This window comes from Taeniopygia guttata, chromosome 2 (assembly GCF_048771995.1).
Source record: "Taeniopygia guttata chromosome 2, bTaeGut7.mat, whole genome shotgun sequence".
NCBI lineage: Eukaryota > Metazoa > Chordata > Aves > Passeriformes > Estrildidae > Taeniopygia > Taeniopygia guttata.
In genome coordinates, this window is record NC_133026.1 from 15,250,869 (window position 1) to 15,273,142 (window position 22,274).

The 22,274-nt window shown below is 40.7% G+C and overlaps 1 protein-coding gene across 24 annotated transcripts in view; it reads right to left on the minus strand.

The window, feature by feature from the left end:
- Positions 1-5,728: 5,728 nt before the first annotated feature.
- The window catches only part of SVIL (supervillin), a 134,781-nt gene continuing 118,235 nt past the window's right edge, over positions 5,729-22,274 (minus strand). For 23 of the 24 annotated variants that reach the window (XM_072925391.1, XM_072925392.1, XM_072925398.1 and 20 more), the window contains 19 exons: positions 22,169-22,255; positions 20,941-21,118; positions 20,547-20,719; positions 19,139-19,294; positions 18,255-18,391; positions 17,591-17,738; positions 17,322-17,467; positions 16,322-16,497; positions 16,077-16,221; positions 15,376-15,652; positions 13,559-13,710; positions 12,270-12,375; positions 11,235-11,442; positions 10,289-10,422; positions 9,475-9,630; positions 8,927-9,070; positions 8,103-8,224; positions 7,140-7,295; positions 5,729-7,013 (listed from right to left, as the gene is read on the minus strand). In XM_072925391.1, the coding sequence (XP_072781492.1) occupies positions 6,927-7,013; positions 7,140-7,295; positions 8,103-8,224; positions 8,927-9,070; positions 9,475-9,630; positions 10,289-10,422; positions 11,235-11,442; positions 12,270-12,375; positions 13,559-13,710; positions 15,376-15,652; positions 16,077-16,221; positions 16,322-16,497; positions 17,322-17,467; positions 17,591-17,738; positions 18,255-18,391; positions 19,139-19,294; positions 20,547-20,719; positions 20,941-21,118; positions 22,169-22,255 (2,888 nt within the window). In that variant the 3' untranslated portion in view covers positions 5,729-6,926. Of the gene's footprint in view, positions 7,014-7,139; positions 7,296-8,102; positions 8,225-8,926; positions 9,071-9,474; positions 9,631-10,288; positions 10,423-11,234; positions 11,443-12,269; positions 12,376-13,558; positions 13,711-15,375; positions 15,653-16,054; positions 16,222-16,321; positions 16,498-17,321; positions 17,468-17,590; positions 17,739-18,254; positions 18,392-19,138; positions 19,295-20,546; positions 20,720-20,940; positions 21,119-22,168; positions 22,256-22,274 lie in introns of those variants that run through there. The other variant, XR_012054462.1, reaches the window with a different exon arrangement.

Genomic DNA, 22,274 nt, shown 5'->3' on the forward strand with positions numbered 1-22,274 from the left:
TGCCCGCTGGGGTGGTGGGCAGTCCTGCCAGCTCTCTTTGTGAGGCTCTGTGAGAAAGGAGGGGAGGGAAGAGGCAACAACAAGTGAGCAAGTTCAAAGTGAAGCCACTGAGGCCAGCAAGTCATGGCTGATCTGTGCCAGCTGTAAGCAGCTGCTTCTCTAGTCAGTGTGCCAACTATTTTGCTGGAGTAGGGAAGAACCACAAGAAGTGTATGGGTTTGTGGCTGGTGGAGCTGGAGGAGGAGTGATGTTGATCTTCCTTACTGACACATAGCAATCACAAATTCCCTAGCACCTGGCATTTGGGATGTGCCTCTGTGCACAGCCACAGCCTGGTTGGCCCAAACAACTGGCTCCTCAGGGAGAAGGAAAGAGCAGCTATGCTTTTCCCAATTACTCCAGAGCAAGGAATGCCACAAAACCCTGGGTGTGCCAGGAAGTCGTTCCTGGAGCTGCCACATGAAACAGGACCTCAGCACCGGCTTGCTTAATCAGCTGCCAGGAAAAATGCTCGTCCCTAAAACTGCCCCCGCTGAAGCGCTGGTGACAGCCTGGATTCAGTCCTCTTCCCTCTCCTTTGTGCCCTGTGCCATGGTCCCCAAAGGACCACTACAGTTCTCACGGCCAAAATACAGTTTTGCGTTTTTCATGTGCTTCTGGATGGAGGAATGTGGTTCATGCCAAGCACAGCTCTCCTCCCCAGGCTGGGATATGCCTTCATGGGGAGAAGGTTTGGTCAGGGTATGTCAGACACCCGGTGGAATGTCAGAGGTAAATGCAGCTGCTAAAGGCTTTTGGTGAGGGGCTCGTGCAGCCATTTCGTAGTGCAGATGGCCGGGGCCGGTCACGCCGAGCCCTCCCGGGGCCGTGTGGCGATGGCCGGTCAGACCGAGCCCTCCCGGGGCCGTGTGGCGATGGCCGGTCACGCCGAGCCCTCCCGGGGCCGTGTGGCGATGGCCGGTCACACCGAGCGCAGCCCGGGGCCGTGTGGCGATGGCCGGTCAGACCGAGCCCTCCCGGGGCCGTGTGGCGATGGCCGGTCAGACCGAGCCCTCCCGGGGCCGTGTGGCGATGGCGGGTCACACCGAGCACAGCCCGGGGCCGTGTGGCGATGGCGGGTCAGACCCAGCCCTCCCGGGGACGTGTGGCGATAGCCGGTCACGCCGAGCCCTCCCGGGCCCCGCCGCGCACACCGAGTGCAGCCCGGGCCCGCGGACGGCGGCGCGGCGCCCCCTGCCGCCCGCGGGGCCACATGGCGGCGGCGCCCGGAGGGAAGGAGGAAAGCGGAGCAGGGGAGGGAGAGCCGCGGCCGGGCTGAGGCGGCCCGCGGGGCTTAACGCCGGCGCACAAGTTGCTTCCAGCGCCCGTGGGGCCGCAGGAGGGGAAAGGGCGGCCGGCAGCACACAGCGGCAGCGATCGGCTGCTCAGCCGTGCAACACGGACCCCTCGCTGCGGCGAGAGGCGCTCGGGCGGCTGCGTGTTTCCGTCCCAGCCCTGCACGCCTGACGGGGGCACCCGGTGCAGTGCAACAAGCCGCGTCCCGCTCAGGTGCGGCCCGAGGAGGGTGAGCCTCGCCGGGGAGGATGCTCTCACGGCAGTCAGGCAGCCCGCAGTGAGCAGAGTAGGAGCGGGGCAGCAGCACAGCGCCCTGCCCGCCCACCTGCGTTACCTGTGCGCGCTGTGGCAGAGCCAGGCACCCTCTCTCAGGATCCGAGGGCAGTGACTCTTGTGATGCAGCATGAACACGGGTCAAGGACAAGCCCATTAAATTCAAACAAGGCTGGCAGCCTTCAGCCACTTTGTAATATAAAATGAAAGGACTTTTAATCACTCTGTTCTGGCACTTTTCCAATAGTTCTTCCTCATCTCTTACCTCCTGAGAAGGCTCAATCATTATCCCATCTACCAGGACAGTTTCCTCATTAGCATACATCCTCTACCAGCCTTTCCTGGGCTCTGGCTGCTTTCCCATACATGGCTCAGTCCCTTCTTTGGAAAATGGTGCTTTAAAGGTTTTCTAACTCTTCTGGAAGAGTTGGCTAAAAAAGAGGGGGCTTCAGAAAGAACCAACCAACCACCCCTCCACGACAGAGTTGGGAGGCCACATGCGAATGTGCTTCTAGAAGCTCCACTTCCACACTTGGTGGTATTTGAAAAGGATAATCTCATTCTAGAGATATAACATGGAAACAAATCTGCTGCTATGAGGCTTTCACAGACCTCTGCCTCTTCTGTGTCATCAGAAATGAGGCAGATGTGGTAAGATCCTCAAAATATAAAACCACATATTTTTCTAGCACTTGAACATCAACAAGTGAGGTGTGTTGGGACAGGTGGTATCTTCTTTATCCAACCAATATGGACTCTTCATAAACCTCACCTTATGAAGTCTTTGCATATATTTTAAATACAAACTAGATATTCTACAGTGGCATCTGTCCAAACTGGTACCAAGACCAGCAGTGGTTCCAGAGTATCTCATCTTCACAGGTCATTCCTGAAGGGCTCCAGGTTATCCCTCTATTGATCAGACTCAGGATTTTCAAAGTTCATTCCTGTTGCTGCCCTGTGTAATTTTGGTTGGATCTTCTACGCTTCATGTCACTTCCAGCCTTCAGCTCTGCATTTGTTACTGCAGAGACTGTCTTGGAAGTCTTTGCTCATCCAGCAGCCATGTCCTGGCAGAATGCATAGCTCTATCAAAACCAGAAAGCATTGCAAAAATTAAGTCTGTTTTGCTGGAAATTTTAGTAGTAAAGTAAATCAGAGGCTTCTGGATGAAGTCAAAACCTCAAATACTTTGTGGTAGTTTTCTTTTTGTGAAATGTTCAGCCTTCCTTAGTATTTATGGCACTGGTGCAGTGCAGTATGGTTGTGCTTCTGGTTTGCAGCCAAATTTGGAAAATCTTTTCTGAAATAGAGAATCATATTTCTGAGATCATTAATAAACCACTTGGAAAGAACTAAGGTGGTGGTGGTGGGGTGGGGTGTAGGGAGAAACACACCCCCTACAACTGTACAGCAAAATACTAGCAATCGTATTCCTCAAATATTAAAGTTAGAATTCTTTAAAAAAACACCCACATATTTAAATTGTGAAATGAGGGTAGCAGTCAGAGTTGGAAAAAGAAAAATCAGGAGAACTAGCAGAGATTTTACTTGGAAATTACTTACATAAATGACTTGAGTTCAAAAACAGCTTTCAAAGTGAAACGATAAAATATTGCCTGGGCCCCTGTAGATAAACCAAGCCAAATCAATTACTTTTCTGTCTATAAGTCATGGTCACTTTATAAAGTATAGAGTGAGCAAACAGAGGCACTAATAATAAAGTGTTACCACTTCAACAACATTATTATATACAGCATCCAATTTTGGGAGTAGGAAGCAGGTGCCTTTCCTCACAGCCAGTTGCCATGACCAAGGGTACTACTACACTACTACAAGGGTAGTGATTGAATTGAGGTTATATGTTTACTGGCTGCTTAAAGACAATTAATAGCCACATGTGCAAACAGTTAACAGCATATTTCTAAATTAAAGGAATTAAACATCAGTGTTCCGCTACGAAGCACAAGTAGCTCAGCAATTGCCACTGTAAAATGAATGTGCTGGTTAGCACAGCCTGGAACACACAGGCTGCAGAGGGAGATAGGGGAGTGTAAAATTGAAGCTGAGCAGGTATCAGTTAGTAAAATAGCAAATGGGGTCACTACAGATCGTTTCCTCCTGACTTCCCTTGCTCTTTCAGTAGTGCATGCACTCTAAGACGTCTTTTGTTCAGTAACTTGGCAATTCCATGGGCAGGTACCTGCAGAGGAGAGACCAGAACTTTGGGATGGTTTAGGTAACATTTACAGCTGTGGTGCAGGCAGCCCGTCTTGGCCCCTTCCAGCTTGGCTGGCTTGGTAGATCCAGAAGTGTAGAAATACATGACTGCAAGGGTTTGCCAGCACAGGGCCTGGCTTGCGTGTGCAGCACATGTAGCAGAGCCAAGACCTCAGGGGCACTATCAGTACCTTTTGCCGTGAATCTCTACCGCTGACTCTGTCTTCTGTTTGAATAGATAAAGGACAGTTTTATTCACATACCCCAGTTTCTTGCTGCAATGAAAGAGCAGAAAATGAATGTTTCTTTTACATAAATATCATATATTTTAGCAACGGAATGTAAGAAATTTGCCCAGAGTCTGGTCCTTGCTGTGAAAATATATTCTGTGCTAGTCCAAGAGGACTAGACAACCCAGGCAAGTAAGCAAATGAACCCTGTCCCCTTATCCACACAAGACATGCTTCAGCTCTATTTCCTGTGCAGGGCTCTAAAACCAGTAAATGGTGTTGCTGTAGTGGATAGGAAAGGTAGCAGAAAGTTAAAGCATAATCTACAGGTCTGTCTAAGGCCTTACACTGATTTGCTTTTTGTTGTCAGCTTCACATTTCAGGAAAGCATTTTGATAAGTAAAGAGTATATAATGGATAATAAAGTATTTTCTGCATAACCTTAAAGCTTTCCTAGGCAATGTTATGAGCAAAGCACCCAGGTTGAAAGTTGGGTTCTGTGTCCTGGCTCGTGGAACTGGGCCATTAGATACAAAATAGTGTAAAATTTACAGGAACTCTGAGATCTGACAACAGTGAATTGTTTCAGTGCCTGCAGCCCTCTTGCTGGCTCTTCTTGTCTTTCAGCTGAGATTCTAAAGGCTTTAGAGGTGGGTGAATGTTGCCCTTCAGCAGCACTTGAAGGACTGACAATGTTTTCAAGAATCAAAAGCAAATGATACTACCCTGCCAGAGGAAAAACAAGGTCAATCATGCTATGCAAATCAGTTCTCTCAGAGAGAAAAATCAAAACAGAGGAACCTGCTACCCTCATGGTACAGACTGAACATGAATAATCAAAACCTAATTCCTGCTTGATTTTATCACCAGGGAGGGTGAAAGAAGAAAATATATGGGTGCAAATATTCTTAGATGAATACTGCAGTGACTTTAGAAACCTCTCAGTACTTGAAAAATAAACTTGTTGCTATAAAGCCCTGCATTTTCAAACTAACAGTGTATCACATGCAGAAGGCAGCTGAGGATCTCTGAGGAACTGGCATCTAAACAGCTTTTTGCTGGCACATATGTAAGAAGCATTTTGGCTCTGAATAATGTACCTAACATTTTTTTGGTTTATTTCATTTCAGTTCTTGACAGAAACCCATACATGAAAGGAAATACTCCAGTGCTGAAAATTCACCTGTAATATCTCATGTCAGGTGAATAGTACTTGTGTATTTCTACATTTTTAATTCATTTACTTAAAGGCTTGGTTACAACTTACCGACTCATCTATCAAAACAAGATTCACTTTAACTATGGAGCAATATTATTGCAGATCTTGCAGAAATCCACACCTCACACATTCAAAAATCCCACTTCAAGTCCCTTGGCCTAGGAGAATGACAAGAGCAGCAATAGGCACCACCCCAAGAAAAGCTAAAACCCGAGGTATCACCATGAGCAGCTCTAAATGGTCACAAGGCAGAAGGAAAGCTACCAGGAATGAAAATGTGAAACCCACTAGGATACCAGAGGAGAACCACACAACTTATTATAGAAATGCCACATGCCTGAAAAACATTTCAAACCATAAGCAAATATTTACTCAAAGATTCTATTCAATGTCCTAATTAGCTGAGTAAAACCAATTTTATCTTCAGTGCTTATTGAAAGAATAGACACAATTCTCATTTTCAATTCAAATTTTACTCCCAATTGCACAAAGGTTGAAAAGATTTTTTCAAATTTTGAAAACCAGCATAATAATTTTGGTTTTGTATACAAAACAGGGAAGTTCAAAGAATACAGAATTGTGTGACTGACATGTTCCAACAATCAGCATTAAAGTTTTGCCCAACTTTATCTCATACATTGATTGTTTTTTACATTTTTTGCTTCTCAAATTATAACTCTGTACAATACCCACAGACATCAAAGGTTAAAATATTTTGAGAAAATACTATGTTACGGAAGGTTCCAATGCTAGTACAGATTACAGTACAAATTAATGACAAGTCAGAGTATTGCTAAGAGTTTATTCAGAAGCTTTTACTTTTGGTTCTTATATCACAAAAGACATGTTTAATGTTTACAACAAGGATTAGAAACTGAGATGTTTTTATTTCTACTATTATAAAAGTAACATAGAAGACCGTTCTAAGCCATCTTCAAAATGCAGACCAATCTTTTTTTTGTATATAAACTGTACACAAAAAACAAGGCACTATACATTTTTGGATAATAAAGTATAAAGGTTGATTCGCATAGTTTCTCAAGAAATCCATGCTATAAATACAAACGCTTTGTTCGGTTTAGCACCTGAAGCAGCACTGAGAACAATTCATTAACTATTGCAAAGAGAAACTTTTCAGAATGCAAAGGAGATACATATTGGTGGTATAGCTAATTCAGTACAAGCAACTGCCATCCAGCTACTTTTCTGTAGTTTTGACATGGAAGTCTTGAAAGTGAATACATGTTGCATTGTTAAATACATACTTGTTCTATGTGTTTATATAAATATAAATTCTTTGTAATCCACAAACTAACAAAATAACACTTTACAAAGAGAACTTCTTTAAAAACAAAAATGGCAAGTATTGGATATAGCCAAAGGACACCTGCAGCAGTAGCTCAATTAACTACTGTTTAAGTGCATAGGAGAACAGAGCTTAAACACATCACTTTTAAGAGTCAAAATTTAATTCAATTTTCAAAGAGTTCTCTTGGCCTTTTATTATAATATTACACACCTCCAGATAGGTAGTCACTAATAACTTTGGATAATTTTTATTTGCTCTGTAAATGTAGGGTACAATTCTTCTAAAGGACACAGAAAGTGAGAGTGGACATCCCTTTAGTGCTCACTTCCATGAACACAGTTTAGAAAAGTCCTTTTGCCTTCTTCAGGTTAACTTGCTTCCAAGATGGCAGTGCATTGTACTCCTCTCTTGTCATCTCTAATGCAACCTGCATTTAAAATGAAAGGATATACTGTTATCAAAAACAACTGATGAATAGCACAACCAGCAAATTACTTTCTTGCATGGTTAGGCATAGATGCAGAGAGTAACAGTGCACCTATTCTCTCCTTACCTCAAAGTCCTCATCTGAAAGGTAAATTTCAAGCTTCAGTGGGTCAACTCCCTCAGGCAGAGGCCTAGCTAAGAGATCTGCTAATGGATACACTGTTTTACACAGCTTGGCCAGCACATCCTCCACAAGTATTATCTGATTGGAAACGTCAGCATCCTGAAAGGAGAAAACAGAGAGCAGGATCACAATGCTGAAAGCATCAGCTGTGCCCATGGCCATCTGCAGATGGTATGGGATAACCTGCCCTGCCTGAGCACAAAGCTGTATGTCCAAGTGTGCACAGAGGCCAACAGACCTGTCCTACAACAATTTCACAGCTAAAAACAGGTCTGCCCTTAGCAGAAGGACATCCTGTACTCCCAAAATCTCAGTTTAAGGCTGACCTCTGTGTTTAGTCATGAAGCCAGCATTTTCTACCAAAGATGGCTGCAGAAGACTTACAAAACAGAAAATGTCATTTGCTTTGAGATGCCTCTTGATTGAAAGCTTTTAAAGCAGACACATGTGATTAGGCTGTGACTCCGAATCCAAGGTGAGGAAGTCAGTAATGAAGTCCTTGGAGCCAGCTTTGAAACGTGTTGTGCTCCCCTGCATTTTGAATCTGGGGAACAGACCAGAAGTGTACATGGCTTCATGACTGAAACAGCTATTCTGTTAAGCTCAAACTCCAGCACATCTCTTTCTAGGAGATGATTCAGGTAACACTTTCCTTCTGTTTATGACAAAAAAAAAAGTATGAGAAGTTACAAGAAAAATATAAAAGCAATGCCTCTGATATACACACTCTCAGTCAGAATTTAGCTGTGGTGTTGGGATTTTTTGCCCCTGTGCAGGCTCCTGAACTGTGTTTCTAAGTTTATCCTCTGGATCTTAGGGCTTGACAGTGGAAACAACCAATGTTATTGACAACACAAGACACAATTACTAGCAATAGGAAACAGATTATCCAATGAAAATATTTACCATTTCTGTGATCTCTGCGATGTCTTCCCTGTGCTCCCAACTTGGGAACATATTAGTGAATGTCAGAGGCTCTAGGCCAGCATGAATTAAATAGGATTTTGGGGGCTTCTTTACATTTTTTCCTAAAAACAGTCAAAATACAAAAAAAGAAGGGAGAAATTACAGAAGGTACAGTATTTTGCAATCTCACCCACTCTTCAATGTTACTTCCTAAGGGTATTTAATTTTTCCTGAAAAGCTGAAGCAGCTTAAGGCAGAAAGAATAAATTTTCCAGAATTTCTTTTTAATTAATATGAGAACTTTTAACATGTTTTTCAGTATTGTTACACCTGTCTTTTATTGCATCTGACTGCAAAGATTAAAACATATATGCTGAAAATCCCCAACAGCTACTTCTAACCCAATGCCTTTCTTGTCTTAAAAAAGCAGACTTAAAATAGAGTAAGCAGAGTGTGATGGTCTGAAATTAGCCAAATTCAGGTAAACGAAACCTTCTGGTATGCTCAGCAGAAGTGTCCTGCCAACAACCAACTAAGCTTAAGCTTGGAGGCTAAAGTGAGAATATTTAAACTGTTAACTTGTGATTCTGAGGTGTAACACAATAAATAAAGCTTTTCCACTGAGAGCGGAGTCAGTAGAGTATATCTCGGCAATTTGGCAACAACGCTGCTACTAGACAAATGGTTTGATAAGAAAGAGTAAGGAATGTATCTTCAAATAAACTGGTATTTATTGATAACATTGGGGGAGCACCTCTGAGCTCAGGATAGAAGCATGGACAGGTGTGACACACTCAGAGCAGTTGGGCACAGCAGTCTGTTACCTTTGCAGTACCGGAGCACTGTCTCCATGGCGCATTTTCTGTCTGTAGCCCACCTGATTCGAGCTGATCCAGTGATTTTGTTCTCCACAGGCCACCAGCCTTGCCACAGGTACACTTCATGGTGATTGTCAACAAGGAAGAGTGCTACACAGTAAGAAAATAACAAATCCGTAATTAGCTACTTACTAGTTTTTGTAATCCTGTGAACAAACCCAGTCTTATATGCTTGTCAGTATCACAACAGGATCATTTCACATCTTACTAATCCCTTTGTTAATTATCCAGCTAAACTTCAGCTGCACTTTGATTCTTTGATATAAACAATGTATTTTTACAGCAAGTTTCTGGCATACATACATATACTTGATTATTTCTCAGCATCTTCATCATGGAAAAATTACTGTTATTGCTTAGTAATGTATAAGCATCACATGCACACATTTTCCTGAGATATATCAAGTAAAAAGTGTTTACAATTACTGAGCCACTGCCCAATGCAAGATACAGTCATCTGTTTTCTTGTTACTTAAATATTTTAAAGCACATACCTGGCTGTGGGGCAGTGTAAAGATCCTCTTGCAAGAATGGCATGGAATTGATGACAGCAGGGTCTCTTGAAGGGTAAATATACTCAGTGGCTGAGAATTCTCCTGATGAACTACTGAGGCTGAACAGGCGGGGTGTGAAATTAAACTTTCCAGGATCTTTAAAGAACAAAAATTAAGAAGAGTCACAACAAAAAATGTTAGACTTAATTGTAAAAACTAACAGTACATTTAAAATTGACTGTAATTTTTTTGGGTTTTGAGAAATGAGGAAAGACAACCAGATGTCTTGAGGAACTAGCAACAGCTGTAAAGAAGTGGAGCTGAGTGGCTGGCTGCCATCAGTCTGAATCTGATCCTGGTTAGTTACTATCAGCCATTTCATAACCCGCTGTTTTGCAGCTTAAGTGAAGCAAGCCCATCACAGAGTTAGCTGACAAATTTTCCACTTGGTAAATCAATTCCCCTGCTACCTTTGTTGGCAGGTTCAAAGCAAAGGCTGGATGGGAAATGTGAGCAGAACTGCCTCTTAAATCCCTTCAGAAGAGAAGCAAAATATATTATAACAGTGTTAACTATTGCTCTGTGCTGCCTGAATACAGAGGGGCAGCAGAAGCGGGGGAGAACAAAATGAAACACTTGGTTTTCCAGTACTTTTCTTCTAGAACAGTATTACTTAACTCAGTGAGATTTTGGGAAGCAATTCTCTGAAGAACTCAACTACCAAAAAATTCTTCAAAAACTTCACATTAAATCTGACAACACCGTAGACTAGTAGAGTAAAACGCGAGTGCCAAATCCAGGAAGGCAGGTCTACCTTGCAACATGCAGTCATAGGCCTTCCGATCTCTCCTCCCCAGTGCGTCCCAGAATCCCAAGGGCTCTGACCCTTCATCACATTCATGAATCGTCACCTTGCTGCTGCTGTGCAGCCCTGCCTCCAGCGGACACCTACCAAACACAAAGGAAGAGTGAACTCTTGTTGTTCCTGCCCCAAACACAGCTAACACAAACCTGCTGACCGCTCGCATTAGTGGACCCCAAAAGTATCCTATAGGCTTGTTGCACACTTCATGCCAACACAGGCACTTTGGAAGATTATAAAAAAACAAGACAGGGAATTTCAACAGCTATTCTTGTAGCATTTGGATCCCATTCCCAGAGTGAAGGAGATGCTCACATGAGTTCTCAGTAAGGATTGTCACTGCCTGCTTTGTAATGGCTGCTGTCCTCCTTGCATGCTTTCCCAAGTTAATTTCCTCTTCCTTCCTGGATTCTAGTCCTCCTATCAAATGCACTTTAATTTGCTATTCAGATGTTTAGCATCTCACTCCAAATGGAAAATGACTTTGTTTTAACTGTAATTAGTACAGTAGGAGGAAGATGGGTGCCCCATCCCTGGAAGTGTTCAAGGCCTGGCTGGATGGGGCTTTGAGCAATCTGGTCTAGTGGAAGGTATCTCTGCCCATGGCAGGAGGATTGGAATTATATGATCTTTAAGGTCCCTTCCAATTTAAACCATTCTACAAGTCTATTAATAAATGCATTTGGCCTCCAGTGAAAGCAATTACAGGATATGAGTTTTCTCCACTCTACTGAAACAACCTTCACTCCTCCTCCTGACCAAGCATGCACATGCTGCATTTGTACTTAGAGGACAGCTTTAGGACAGCTTATTTATTTCAAATTTTCTTTGAGTAAGACTACTTCAAGTAAATTGGTAGTCTGTATAATCATCTCCAACATATAGATCAGACACTCACTGTTCTTTTATTTTATTGGCTGCTGTTCTTCCTACATCCTTGGTGTGAGACTGTGCTTTGCAGCCATGCCACAGGTAGATGAGAGCTTTGTTGATATTGAGGACAATCATGGATGTCCTGGAACGCAGGCTGCTGCAGTGACATGCTACTTCAAGTAAGTTTCCTTCATTGGGAACTTCTCCTCGCACGCAATAAAGCCTCCAATCACCTGGAGCAGACAGGAACAGTGCAGCACTATTATAAAATCACATGGGACTGAAAATTCAAAACCTCTGCTCTGGAACAACTGTTCTCATACTGGATGAATTTCACCTACTGCATGCCTGTATTGTGACAGAATGAACTAGCTAAGCACCACATTTGGCTAGCATTACTTCAGAAACCCTGTGCAGAAAAGATGCCTTCTAAAACCTTGCTACAAGAGTACAAGTATCAAAAGGTGAAGAGCTTAACAGAGTAGAAGAGTCGAATTCTGCTGTTTCATATGGTGAGGAAGGGAAACAAACACAGTAGTCTTCCTATTAAGCTCCTGTTCCCCCCTGGACCTCAGGAACATAAGGTCACAGTCAAGTGAAAACTGGAGCATCTCTAAGCTACACTTCCACTGAAATTCTCCTACCTCAATAACTGCATTCAATGAATATGTGACAAAATGCAATGATAGGGTATTAAAAGCTTAGAGTTTTCTTTGGAGTAGAAGAACTGCTCATAAAAATACTTTTCTTCCCCAGACTACATAGAAAAGAACATACTTTAAAGCAACTGGGCACTTGGCATAAGTAAAACCAAACTAAAAAAAAACTGTATGTACATGAATACAATCAAGTATTCAACATGCTCTAGGGGGACAAAATCCATTCTCTGCCCAAAGAAGAAAAAGGCTACCTTGAAATAAAGCATCGCAAAGCTCTCAAGAGTTTCATGGCATTCATTTTTCTTTCCTACAGAGTAGGGTAGTTGAGACTGAATGCAAAGCCCTCCACAACAGCTAAAAAAGGATTCTGGGGCAGAAACTCTTAACTAACAATAATTTACTTTGTGCATTTTCTTCTTCCTCTTCCCTTCTTCCAGCATGCACAATCATCCCTCCTTGGAAACACTGCAAGAAGCATGGTGGTTCTTTCCCTTGAAGCACTTGTACCTGGAAATTGAAAGCACCACTCTTCATTAAAAAAATAAAGCAAGTATACAGACTCAGGAAGGCTGGTCTCTATGGATTATTAAAAATTATATAGTTATGGCCACCCACAAAGATGGCTTTCCTTCTACTTTACAACTGCTGACTATTGTTTAAATTACCATATATCAGCATGCAATGGGTTCCATATGTGGCCTGTATATTAAAAGAAACCTCTAGCTGGAATCCAACAATTGAGTTTCAAAGGATAATGGAATACCAAATGAACTTTAATTTAAACTGGTTTAAACTAACAATTTTTTGAATTTTATGAATATTTACAGAACCTGTCCACCTTGACTGATGTTCAATAAAACCATTATGGAGACAACATAGGAACTGAAGTAGGTTCAAAATTTGCTATAAAACTGGTTTCTATGATAATATGTATGTTCTTTGCTCACTAAACATGGCATTTAGAGTATGAAACTGATATAGCCAATTCCTAAATCAGCTAGGTATATTGCGGAGACTCACACTCTTGATCAAGGGTCCTTATATTTCTCCTCTATGAACTTCTGTCTTGCTGGTCATTTCTATGCTCCTATTAAAAAACTAATTAAAGCAGGATCAAGGTACAGAAACTAACTTTAAACCACCCATCTTGTATGCTGGTAACAGTGAAGCCACAGCAAAGCCCAAGTCTGCCTAAAGACAAAGTAAATTAACCTGTCATCTCAGCTTCAAATTGCATTTGCTAGAATTTCTGCAAACAATGCAATTAATATGTAATTAAAGAGGAAGCAAATTGAAAATTTCCAAAGTATTTTTTTGCCTTGGCCTGCAGAAAGTGCTTCTCCTTAGCACTAGGAAGACAGTCCTGCTATCCAAACATGTACTTGAAAAAACGGCATGAATCTGTGTAACTGTGCTTCACCTATTCCTGCAGGGAAGGGAGACAAGACCTTCTCCTTCAGCCTTTTTCAGAAATATCCTTAGAAGCAGCATTTGGGAATGACAATCCATAAAAGAGCTTACATGTCTCTGGCAATTGGAATAATGTCAAAAGTAATTTTAAGGTCTGACTACTTGTAATGGCAAGAATACACTTATGGAAAGGGAGGAGGCAAAAAAGATAATTCCTGTTTGCTGTTCATGACTATCCAGACAGGCAAATCTTACCAGGTCTGCCATCTAGGAAGCTCACCTGTGCTCCTCTCTCTTCATCAAGTTCCACTGTCATGAGTGCTGATGTTCCTTTCTCACTCACTGTGGAGTGCCTTCCTTGCCAAAAGAAATACACACATTTTTCTTTTCCAACAGCCCGTACTTGTTGCTCTCCTTTTTGTCTGCTTCCAACTGTGAAACAGAGAGCACATGCTGAAGAAAGTATTCTGGCTATAGGTTTAAACAGCACATGGGTTCATCTCATCTGCCAGCTCAGCACTATCCCATCCAGAACAGGAAAGAAAAAATGTGCAATTGGAGGAACATTAGGTCTCCAAGCCAGAGCGTCCCCATGCAGAGCTGGCATTGTTTCCTCAGGTGGATGTAAGCCCACAGGCAGAGATGTTGACTGAAGAAAGGGATGTAGAAAGACCTGGTATTATCTGGAGAAAAATAACTGACAGCATTTGAGCCAATTTGCATGTGAAATGGCATGCATGTCTTGTAATGTTACCAGAAGAGTGCATTATGGCTGATTTTCCACATTACACACTGTTCTTTGGCAGCAGGAGAGTAGCTGTTTTTTTCTTTTTTTTTTTTTTTCCTTAAGAGTTGGTATTTAGTTCTTATGATTAAAAAAAAATGTTTACAACAAGTGAAATTCACAACACATCCACTTACAGAATATTGCACTTTTTACAGTGAGTAGGGAATGAACAGTTAGAATTAAATTAAAGATTTTAAAAAACCCAAGAGTTTTAAAACATATTAAAAAAAAAAAAAAAGTTAAAACATCTGCCTTGATTCCAGCAGTGCTGAGCAGCATCCAACTGAAACACTTAGGAGAAAGCATCCTGTTTTTTTCAAGTTGAGAATATTCAAAACACTATTCACTTTCAAATTTATGGGTTTCATTCTTATCTATACATTCAGCCCATAAAAATACTGCTTCCTACATAAAAATTTATTCTGTTTTGGAGTGATGGAATATGTTTTCATCCATTTGGATTAGAAGTCTGTTTATAGTTCAGTACTAGTGTAACTCACTTCTCCCAAGACTTACAAGCTTTTGTATTTTTCTTGGATTTGCCAGTATCTGATCTCAACAATCCTGACTAAGACCTACCTACATTTTTTTGGCTAAAAGCCTGAAGCTGTATAACTGTCATGGTGCTTTCAACTGACTTTAATAAACTGCTATTTGGAACAATCAGTTTTAGACTATTTGTTTTTAACTTACCACAAAAACCACCTATTCTTAGTTCAGTGCCAGAAGGGGGAGTTCCAATGGCCTTATGGAGCTGACTGGTTCTCAGGCTTTGCCTGCTGCTCTCAGAACACTGCTGAGCCTCAAATCCAGATCAAAGGGTTTCCAGCAATAGCAAAAGGGATAGCAAGGGCAATGAGCTAGCAAGAGCTTTTCCTGTCATTGTTATTGATCTCCATAACCAGCAAAGGTTTTTCTTGTTGCTAAGCCTACCTCTCTTGCAAGACATTCAGACCACTGCCAGTAGTTCAGATGCCTAATTATGTTAGTGTTAAGCTGTGGGCATAATTCTGGCTTAGTGAACTGTCCTGTGAACATGCACTCCACCAATGGTGGGTAAAAGCAGAGATGGACAGCATTACATGTGGTGTATCAAAAGTAACTACAATTTCTTTATTTTCTACTGCTTTCTTTTAAACAAAATATGAAACTTTAAATTTCAATGACCTAGAGGGGCTAAATTAGCATCCCTAACCTTTCAAACTGTCTCATATCCATGGAAATCAAGGTCTGGATCTCACCACTAACAGCGGGAGTTTTAGCTGCACTCCTGCATGTTTCAGCAGGATGAAATGGAATTGTTCACTAACCTGTAGTGCTCACCATGTACTTCCACTTCACCACATATGTGTCTCCCTCGTGGAACTGCCCTATGCTTTGCTTAGGCAGTCTACTATAATCGAATTCCAGGATGTGCCAGACATCCACAGAGGCAGTGATAATTTCAAACTGCCTCCCATCTTCTCCTTCTACCAGTCCATAACCCCGGCCAATATTCATTCCATCCAAGACTGTGCCCACAGTTGTTTGAGGCACAGCTACCATTCGCATGACATCATATGGTTTAGAGTCTGATCTGGATTCTTCCTGTCAGAAAACACAGAGAAGAGATTTCTTTGAGCACAGCATTTTTTTCTTCTTGCCCCACAATTCCAGTCAAACATTTTGACTCCTGCATATTTCAGTACTTTAGTATCGTGTCATCATTTGAAGCCCTGTCAAAGCCACCTCAGCAGTATTCATTGAGCTGCCTGGATAATAACAATAACAATAGCAACAATAATAACTATTATTATATAAACAATATATAACATATCATTATATTATAATCTATAAATAAAAATAATATAAAATAACTCTGTGGGTTCACTGTAGCACGTGATGTTCTGACCCCTAGGTCAAAGCCCACAATATAAAAAATGTGCTCTTGATCCTTGAGCACAAGCTTCCCTGGCTGCCATCCCAACTAAGTCATCTAGTTTGAAATACCTAGCATGCTTATTATATGCACCTTCTGGTGAAGGGATTCACTAGAATTCTTCTCATTGAGTTTCTTCAGTTCTGTCCAATCAAGAAATTTTTCTTTGAACAATATTGTCTCATTATGTTCTGTGAGTCTGCCAAATACAGCCCAGTCTGGGCGTCCTTGTCCCTTTCTGTGCGATGGAACAAAAGATATAGAATCAAATTAAACACTGTGAAAAGAGGGCAAGAAAATGATGTATCTGCAATTAGACTATATTTGAGTTACAATACCTGGGTATGAGGGGATTGCATTCTCCGGGGTCCAGAGGATTTATATCACAATTGGAGTAGTCAAAGGTGCCATTCCACAAGTGTTTTGCCAGCTGGAATGCCACTTTTCTTTGTGCTAAAGTAACTTCTTTTCCATGCCATACATACACTTCACTGCCAAAATCAAACACCAGCACCTAAAATCAAAACCAAACAACAAAATAATCCATCCACCATAAGGTTAGGTGATACACTGATCCTCCAGTTTCCTTGTGCTGAACAGAAACTACTCTAAATATGAGTTTCTTCAGTGAGACTAACAAGTAGCACTGCAATGCAAGTAAGGACAGGCCAATGGTCTGCATTGTGATGTCCAGCTTTTGAGGATGACTGGAAGCAAACAGGGGGGATGCTGTAAGGTGTATCATCAGATAGGTGAAGTCACTAGCAGATTAGAGAGCTCTTACTGCTAAAAATCTGGTTCTGTAGCATGACTGATAGCTATCCAGTTTCAGCAGCTTTCTCTGACATTTAGACCTATGCCTTGTCCTACTGCCAGGGAAGGCTGACAGAACACACAAAGGCAAAAAGGCAGTGACTTCAACACTTTTGAGAAAATGCATCATGTCCTCATTTTAGAAGTCTGTTCTCATTCTGACTTAGATGGGTGCAATGATTGTTGGAAGAAGAAAAGTCAGCTAGGGATAGAAATAAAAGCAAGCTTTATTTTGTTTTGTTTTTCCCAAGTGTTACTTGTTTTGCACTTCATGACTCTGGGGTAAGCCACTGTTGACAAAAAAAGATTTACAGATCCTAAAATGGTATTTTACTTTGAAGATAATGTGAACTAATTTCTTGAGACCTTGCAGCACACTCTAGACAGCAAAGTGTGCAGAAGCCTTTCAGAAACACAGAGGATCCAGCTTTCAGCGATCCTCTCCGCAAGCATTTGCAGTTACTGCAAGTCATTAGCAGTTGCATGTTCCTGCACCTACCATAGGAGCAGTAAATGGCACAATACCTCTTTTGGTTGTAGCAGGGTACATTTTGGCACCTTTCCCCAGTAGTCATCCTCAGGAATGAGTTTATCCTCTACGAGGCGGTAAATGCAATTTGTTTCTATTATTGCGGCTTCATACATTTCATCTTCCTCAGGACTTCCAGCAGCTTAAGGGAAAGATTGTCAAAAATAACAAAAAAATTAACCTCCAATTATCTTTACTAAAGAGAACCAACTCTACTATTTCATTGTGGTAGAGCATCAGATACTGTAACTATAACAATGCTTACACTGGTAATTTGTCTGTCCACCAAGGAGTTTCCAGAAGTCTTTGGCTGCGTGGGTATGGGTATTTATTCCTTCTTCTATAGTCTGTATATAAGAAGCTCTACAGCCAAGTTCCCTCTTTGTCTGAATTAAAGTTGCAAGTTCTGAAGCCTAAGAGATTAACAGTTATCTGAACAGGATTGCTTAAGTCTTTGGAATACTTGTGCAATATTCTTGCTCAGAGAGAAGGCAAATGAGAAATAATACAGCAAATAGCAGAAGAAATTATTATTATTTATTGCACTAAATAAACAGACATTAGAAGAAATGTTACAGAAATGCATTCATTCTTTCATTTGCCTTAAAGCAAGACTGCTCTCAGTGGACATAGGAATGAAAAGGACATCCTGCAATTCAGACTATTTTTTTTTTTAGTTCAGTCTGTATCCTGAGGATATCCTTTTTTCTCTTGCAGCTTCACAAACTACACACTCCTTCACAAATGTCAGCTTTCATTCAGTGCATGACCTAAAACATATTTTCAGGAATCCTGCGTATCTCCCTGTCACAGACTATCAGTTACATGCCACTTTTTGAGAGAATTGGCACTAAGGCTCAATTTTATCAGACATATATGGCAAAGGTTCTAAAAATAAATAATAATTAAAACCTCACAACAGTACTGACCTTTGCTTTTTCTATGACATTTGCAAACTCTCCTACCCACAAGAAACATAAATGTGGAGTTAACAACAGGAAACAGTCTCCACTGTTCAGTGATGAGGCTCTTGGTTCAACTAATCTTGTTTGAACATGTCTTCTTCCTAAAGAGAAAACAAAGCTAATTATATTCCTTCAACCACTACTATCAAATGCCACGATCTAATTTGTTTTGAATGAAACACAAACAATCCCAGCACATGTAGCAAAATATGTGGAAACAGACTGTTTAAGAATAATTAAAAGACTACTACTGTGGAAAAAAAGTTTACTCACAGAAAACAAAATAAATGTTGTCTCCTATCAACTAATATTTCTATTATTTCCTGTTCTTGCTTTAACAACTGTGTCCTTCTGAAAAGAAATGAATTAGGTAAATGGCAGACAGCAGCAAAATCCCAGAACCTTTTACATTTGCTTAAGTGAAGTCATAGCACAATTTCCGTAGGCAATAAAAAGTTTTAAGAATTTAAGAATTTTAAGAATTTTGCTGCCCAAAACCTAGCTATTTGCAGAATCAGATATGTTACTATGCACTGTAAGGGAAAGTAGAGCAAGAACACTGTCACATCATTTCCAAATTATATTGAGCACTGGAAGAACGGGACAATTAAAAATTTTTACAGGGGTAGCCAGAATATGGGAAATATTCTATTTTCTCTTTGGGAAACACACACCAGTGGACCAATGCAAACCTATTTTTTTACACAATTACCACTTATTTTTTCAGGTTTTGGACATAAATCCTGAAGATTTAGAACAAGCCAAACATCTAAATGTGGTAGCAACTCTCACATGTTACATTCAGCTTATTATTTATGGAAAGTAAAAGCAGTTCCAGCATAGCATACCTTTAATTTGCAGGAGCATTAGCTTCTTGTATGGCACAGCACTGTTGTTAGAGTTTTGCTCTGTTAGATTAACACTCCGCAGGCTAATGTTGCTGAAGTTCTCTTTGCTTGCCAGGCCAGCAAGGGCTACTTCTGAGAAATTTGAATTTGTAGACACTTGTACATAAAAAGAAATTGGAGGAAAAGACAGACATAAAAATAACAAAATTATAATTAAAATTTTGATTGTTGCATTAAGAAAATAATTTCTTCCCATTATTTCTAGCTTCTCTTCTTGTCTATAGCAACAGTAAAGGGAGGATAAACTCAGACTAACCGCTACCCCCAAAAATTTGTGGGCTTAGGATTACCTAAATTTCTAGATATCCAAGAGTACACTGTCAGTGTCAGAATTATGCTATTTGGCAGGAATACCAACTTTGCTAGGAACCATCCTACCCAATGTTTTGTGAAGTACTGTGTAGATCTTCAATGCCTTATAAGTAATTAATAATAATAGACAGCACAGAGACAAGGCTAATTAACTATAATTCCCTTAAAATTTGGCTGAGACAGTGTGATGCAACACCCATTTACATTTCAAAGTCCTACTCATGTTTTACTGTAAAATTACAGCCCAGATTCTTGGCTACATGTTTATTGCTCAACTAAAGACAAGACAAGATACTTTGTGAATTTATAACCCAGGGAAATTCTTCTCATGAGATAGCAACAAAGTATTACATATATAGTTAGCCTTTTCATCAATACAATTAATAGTTAAAGATGATCTTTCTTTACTCAAGTGTAGTAAGTAAAACTTTTACCCCAAAATGTAAGAGTGGCTGGATAAATCTTTGAATAAATTTTATAATTATGCTTTTGCTGTCTGTCTGGTTGTCAGGAGAAAGCAACTTCACAAGTAAAACACCATGTAAGCCCTGCCACAAAGCACTGATCTTTTATGGAAATTAATCATAAGGAGTCAAGAAGGCTAATTCCACTTTCTGAGAGAAAATAAAGACCCAAAATTGAGGCCATTGTGTCTGAACAGAAATTCATCTACACTTTCCAGCTCTCACCCCAGCATGATGAAATTGGATCTGCTTTCCTTGATCTCCTGTGCTCACCCTGCACACCCTGCAGGCATCGTGGCTCTCTCTCTCTCTCTCTGCACAAGGTCACTGTGCTAAAAATAAATAATTAAATCTATGTACAAGAGGTGGCTATAGGTAGCTTTCCCCGAGGAAATCACACGTGCCCTTCTCTCCAGGCCTCCTAAACAGTCTACATTTCACCTTATACCTCAATCAATTTATTGCCACTCAGAGAATACATTCCCTTCCTTCAGTTCTGTTTTTTACATTGGGATTTTTTTTAAATTAAAAGGGCAAGATGCTGTCTTGTACAAATCATCCTGCTAGCTTACTTTTTTCTACTTTCATTCGCTTTGACTCCATGAAGGCAACATTCAGTCTTTGTTCAGTATATTCATGAAGAATATCTTGTCTTGCTGCAAGCATTTTCAGGGGGTTTCTAGAGGACTGGACTCTGCGCGTGGGCCTAACTGCACGTTTGTGCTCTGCTACAGAAGATGTCAACCTGAAAAACAAGTACTGTTTATAATCATCAGGTAATTTTTCTAGACAGAATCATCTAATGACAAGAAATCAGGATCAGCTCCTCAATTCAGGCAGGAGCATGATTGCAGAAGAAATGGACGTGCCCAGTACTAAGATACCTCAAAGATGATTCAGAGCTGAACATTTTGAACACCGCCCTTGTGTCTGCATTCAAAACAATGGGGGAAAAGTAATTCTTACTTTGGTGCATAAGGATCAAAGATGGCATCAAAGTCCTCATCAAGGTCCAAAGGCACTGAGGAGGAAGGGAAATCCACATGGCGATAAAATTTGGAAAATGTTTCATCATCATCCAGCTTCATCACCTCTTTCACAGATCTTCCTGTAACTGTCAGCACTGTCTCTTGCATCCCAGAAACTGCAGGAAAAAACACCTCACCCAGTAAATAACCATACTAGATTTTCTAACTCTAGAAAAGGAAAACATGGCTTGCTTGGTAGTTGCCTGAGTAAACTTTTTTCCGGTGTGGTGGTGGTGGTATTTTGTTTTTTGTTGGTGTTTTTTTGTGTTGCTTTTTTTAATTGATGGTAGAAAAGTGTGTTGATAAAGAATATTACAACAGTGTAACTGCTACTCATATGCAATAACCATACAAAACAGTAGGGAAATAAGGCTAAATGAAAACTTGGACGCTATAACTGAGTTTCTAGAGTATGATGATGCAAGCATTTTAAGGTTTTGTATATTTTATCTTGCCTCCAACTGTGTAATTCCTGCCTTTGAAAAGATCTAGAATCACAAGGGGAAAAGTCACTACTTCAGACTAGTCAGTATGGCACAGTCATTATCCTAGGCTGCTGCCCCCTGTACTGAAATGTGAAATGGTATCTGTTACACTACAAATTACGTAAAGATGTAATAAAGATTTTTGTCTTACAAATGGTGGACAGACATATGAGATGGAAACAGCAGACAACTCTAGAGAGCTTCATAAATAGCCAATGGGCTATACAAGGAAGCTGATGAGCTGCTACAGAGAGTCAATTTTCAAAAAAGCAGGAAAGGGAATTAACTGTGCTTGGGAGCAGCTTAGTATCCTACTTTGATTTTAATAGGACTCAACTACATTTAAAGATGTTTCATGTATATGGCAATATGGTTCAGACTGGCTGTGTGCTCTTAGGAAATTATGCTCTACAAAAGGATGTGTACATTGTTTCTAGAGAATTAAGAGAGTTATTTAGGCATCTGTGATTTATTCTACTGTACACTTGTAATAAAATTGTGAAAGGCTTTTCTTAAAATTTAGCAAAGACTGAATCACAAAAATAAAATTATCAGTAACTGCAGTCTGAGCAAAGAAATATTCCAGTTTCTGCTACCAGATATTTTAACTAAGGGGCACTTTAATCAATTTACTATCAGTCAGAGAGCAGATACACTGCCACCCTTCGTAACTCTACCAACCTTTGTTATTCAGCCTTCCCAAGAATGACTCCAACTTGTCAAGCTTCATATCTGATTCCAGCTGCATATCAGGCCTGGCTTCAATTTCTAAGCAAACCAGAAAGTA